At 46.6% G+C, this 4,368-nt stretch overlaps 2 protein-coding genes across 2 annotated transcripts; one reads left to right on the top strand and one right to left on the bottom strand.

Annotated features, from left to right (window-relative positions):
- Positions 1-1,230: 1,230 nt before the first annotated feature.
- Positions 1,231-2,013, top strand: FSUBG_6998 (ADP-ribosylation factor 1; the record flags this gene model as incomplete). The annotated part of the gene is made up of 4 exons (XM_036685255.1): positions 1,231-1,305; positions 1,458-1,550; positions 1,613-1,936; positions 1,993-2,013. The coding sequence occupies 4 exons, from the start codon at positions 1,231-1,233 to the stop codon at positions 2,011-2,013; spliced, it is 513 nt and encodes a 170-aa protein (XP_036537495.1).
- Positions 2,014-2,599: 586 nt separating this feature from the next.
- FSUBG_6997 (2-dehydropantoate 2-reductase) lies at positions 2,600-3,763 on the bottom strand (the record flags this gene model as incomplete). The annotated part of the gene is made up of 3 exons (XM_036685254.1): positions 2,600-2,755; positions 2,875-3,521; positions 3,574-3,763. The coding sequence occupies 3 exons, from the start codon at positions 3,761-3,763 to the stop codon at positions 2,600-2,602; spliced, it is 993 nt and encodes a 330-aa protein (XP_036537494.1).
- Positions 3,764-4,368: the final 605 nt, after the last annotated feature.

Here is a 4,368-nt window from a genome sequence, read left to right as displayed (position 1 = left end):
ATTATAAAAAATATATTATAAAATTATTTTTATATAGTATAAAGCTTTAATATTAATAATATTCTCTTTTTAAGTTATATAGCTTTATATAGCCTTTAGAATTAAATCTTTTATTTCTTTTACCTCTTATTGGAGGTTAACTGATGTAGCTGTTATTTGGCCAATTAGAGCGTAAGGCAGGGGGGGGCGGTACCGAGGTCACGTGTTAGTAGGTGTACCGGGTCCGGTACAGGTATTGGCTGCCGCAAGGTTGATGGTGCTGAGGTAAGCACTTTTCAGCTCGGCTCGTGACTCTTTAGCTGGAACTCATGACAAAATTACAGGCAGTGAGTGACTCGTGAGTTGCCCACCTGAGGAAGTTATTGGGGCGTATCTGTTGTGAGAAGCTGACTGATATACAAGCTCTGAATGTACGTGTGGCTGTACATATACCTACGGTAAGTACCTAGGTAGGTAGTTCTCTTGGATACCTAGGTACCTTACCTACTGACATAAGTGCCTATTAATGAAAACGCATCTGTTTCAGGAGGTTCCAGAGCACGACGGGAGACGTTGTAGATACCTAGGTAGTAGGTTGCTAGATCCACAGGGGTCACTAGATATATGTTGAAGTGGCTTGATGTACCAACCGCTGATCGGTAATGCATAGTAGTTAGGTATTGGATTAACTTGACACATTATCATTATCATTATATGCCCTGGCGAATGGCTTACACACAGACAGACAGACAAGAGAGAACTCTTGTCTTGCAGGGGCTCATTGGAAGGCTGAGGTGGTCCGGGTTATTTTGTCAGGCGCTTGGACCAACCCAACGCCGCCAAAAAGAGCAACTTGTCCATGAGAGGCCGAGATGCATTAACTACCTAACTTAAAGGTCCAGAAAAGGGGACCTCTATCTAAATTACCAACGTATCCCGCCCATACTTCATATTCTACTTCACTGAATAGGTACCAAGTCAAACACAGGTTGCACTTGTTGCCGCGAAGAAGAAAAAAACGATAAGCGATCTTATAATCCGTGTCCGGCACTTGACAGCCTAAACCGCCTCTTTTACATCATCAGGTCCTCCTCTCCTTTGTCCAGGCGCCAGCGCAAGACAATACCTCCACTACCTACTATACCTGCCTAAGGTACTAACCTTACCTATCCAAACGATCCAAGTCGCAGAGCAGAACCCATAGCAGCACAAGACAAACAGGAGCCTGGAAGCCGTCGCAAGTTGTTCATCATGGGAAACTCAATGTCATGGTTCTCCAACCTACTGTTTGCAAAAAAGGAGATCAGAATATTGATCCTCGGCCTGGTAGGATGACGTCTATCCATCCGACTATCGATCGCATGGCCCCGAGACGCTAACAAGGCGGCATCATAGGATAACGCTGGAAAGACAACGTTGCTATACCGACTCAAGGTTCGAATCTCCAGATATATACGCGCATCGATACATGTTAACAGGCGCTCAAGGTTGGCGAAGTTGTCACAACGATACCTACAATTGGCTTCAATGTCGAATCTGTCACATATAAGAACCTAAACTTTAACGTCTGGGTACGATCTCGACCTCTTCTCGTCTCGGAACGGGCCAGAAATACTAATACGGGCGAGCGCAGGATCTCGGCGGCCAAACAAGCATCCGACCTTACTGGCGGTGCTACTACGCCAACACAGCAGCTGTCATCTTCGTTGTGGACTCGACCGATATCGAGCGATTACACACCGCTTCAGAGGAGCTCTCGGCTATGCTGAACGAGGAAGAACTGAAGGACGCGGCCTTGCTGGTCTTTGCCAACAAGCAGGATCAACCAGGAGCCAAGGGCGCAGGTGAGATTTCTGAGGCACTGCGTCTGGGCGAGCTCCGCGACCGCAACTGGAGTATCATGGCCTGCTCAGCGGTCGATGGCAGCGGTGTGAATGAGGGCATGGACTGGCTTGTGGTGAGTTCTGCCATAGTCCCGTACAACTGTCGAGGTGCTAACACCTGCGTTTTCAGCAAACTGTCAACCAGGACTAACCTTGATGACGATTTCTTCTTCAGCCCCGGTTTGGCATTGTACAACAGACGAAATGAAATAATAGTACCACTCTCCGGTTCCATCACACCTTGGTAGACAGCGCCCATAAAGGACAAGGGAAAGAAACGGATGGAGCAGATATCGGCGTCTTGGCAGAGAGAACGTGTTTTTTTTTTATTCTTCTTCACTAAGAGATGAAAGGAATGAGCAGCATGAGTGCGTTTCTCCGGGGAGGAAATATGATAGTATAACTTTATAATGCTACAATCCGGGTCCGATTGAGTCCTGGCTATGATTCTCATGGACTTCTCGTTGCTAGATTTTCTTCGCGAGATATTTGGTCCTGATAAGAGGTGCGAACGATGTGACGGCTGGTGACTGAAGAGGCACGGCGGTTTTTGTAGAGGATGCTAGGTAGTTAGTTAGATAGGTACCTACCGACTAGAATAGGGAGTTTGACTCGGTGTCTCAGGTTCCGATATTGCCAGATTCTTACAGGGCTGACATGAGGACTCACACCAGAGCTATCCTTCTGAACCGCCCGGAGCAAACTTCTCATTTGTAACTACTGATGAATATTCTACATCATTTCATCTCTGAAATATCCTTCTTGCTGTGCAGCTTCCACTGATAACTACTTGCTAGAGAGTAGTGGTTCTGAAGAATCGGGGTTGGTACTTGATGTGCCTGGGCAGCTCTAAGTGGTTCACCGAGAAGGTTTTCTACCTCAATGTATTGTTCCTGAGGGAGATTTTTAGCACGAACATATGGGCCATGGCTATGGTGTGTTTGTAGCGACGAGTTGAAAAGGGGGAGATCATGAGGTGCTCTGTAGGTAGGCATAGACTGAGAACACTCACCTTCTTCACATCTATCAACATACTCGGTGATACATGAGCATCAATAGGTTCGGTCACAATCGTTGCCTCTATCATCTCGTCTGTAATCTCCTGTCCATAAGCTGCGGCTGCAGCTTGTATTTCTTTCATGCCAGGCCGTATAACCTCGTCGACGAGGCCAGGACAAAGCTGCATATCACCAGTGTCCAGTCTTGTCAGAGCACCAACTGGATTGTAAACAGCATTATAGAGGAGCTTCTTCCATCGAGAGAAGGTGACGTTATCATCGTAGTGGCAAGTGCAGTACCCTCCAGCATTGAAGCGTGCTACAAGATCCTTTGCTCGCTCAGCAGCGTTGCCAAAGTCTTGAAAGGGGCCAATCCGCAGCTCATCGTGCAGATTGTGTTCGATGGTGCCAGATATGGGCTCCGAGGAACCACACATACTGATACCAGAGAGAATCACATTATCTGGAAATGCCTCCTGGACAGGAACTTGAATGTTGAGTCCGTTCTGAAGGAGCAAGATGGTGGTGTATCCGAGAGTAACGGCAGGGCGTATAAGATCAGCCACCGGTGTAGACATGACTGGTATGTTTTTGGTGGCACAGATAATGTAGTCGAAGGGTGAGATGCCGGACTTGGAGGCATCAGGAATAGATGGTAGGACTGTATCAAGGTTAGTTGATGGATGATGGATGTGAGACTTGGAGTGGCTTACTCTCAGTTGGTCTGAAGCCAAGAACTTGGCCATGATCTACAGAATTGATGGTGAATCCTCGCTCTTTGACTATTTGATAGCTTGAGCGCAGCACAGCTGTAACCTCAGCCCGGCCTCCGGTCTCGAGGTTGAGGGCTGCTATACAGCCTATTCCCCCACAGCCGATGAGTAGGATTTTTGCCTTATCCATTGGGACTCTTTGGTGTTGTCATCAATACTGAAAGAAAAGCTCAACCCAGAAGTATTGAGTTCCAGTAGGTACTTAATTATCGATATGATGGTTGTTGAGAGGGCGCACATGCTATATGCGGGGCCGCCTACGGACCGGTATCTAAGACACTTGACATGATTGGGCAACTAGTCACCTAGACAAGAAGAGTAATAAGCAGAAGTCTCCGTATCTGTGTGGTTATACAGTTCAATATCATATAGCCAATACAAGTGTTGGGAGATTGTTCAGGTTGTGTGCCTGAGTCTGTGAAACGTCGACATGCATGGGATCGAATTCGATTATTTTGTTTTACCCGTTTGATTATGATCCTTGTGACGTTGAACATGCTTTTTTCTCTCTCGCAAACTAAACCTTGAGAGGACATCTATCTATCACAAGACCTGGTACGGTTACCGAGGATCGCTTTGTTCAATATAAGTTCACTCTCTTATGACCTTTCCCCTTTTGGAGCTTCCCCTCATTTCCTACCTTATCTTACTGTACCTTACCTATACCGTAGGTAGAGAGGGATGTCAGTTTATGTATTTACATAGTAGTTGCTTGCTACCTACCTACCCCAGGTC

This window comes from Fusarium subglutinans, assembly GCF_013396075.1.
Source record: "Fusarium subglutinans strain NRRL 66333 chromosome Unknown NRRL66333_c0000083, whole genome shotgun sequence".
Taxonomy (NCBI): Eukaryota; Fungi; Ascomycota; class Sordariomycetes; order Hypocreales; family Nectriaceae; genus Fusarium; species Fusarium subglutinans.
The sequence above is the reverse complement of the archived record's forward strand: the minus strand, read 5'-3'. Positions and strand labels throughout refer to the sequence as shown.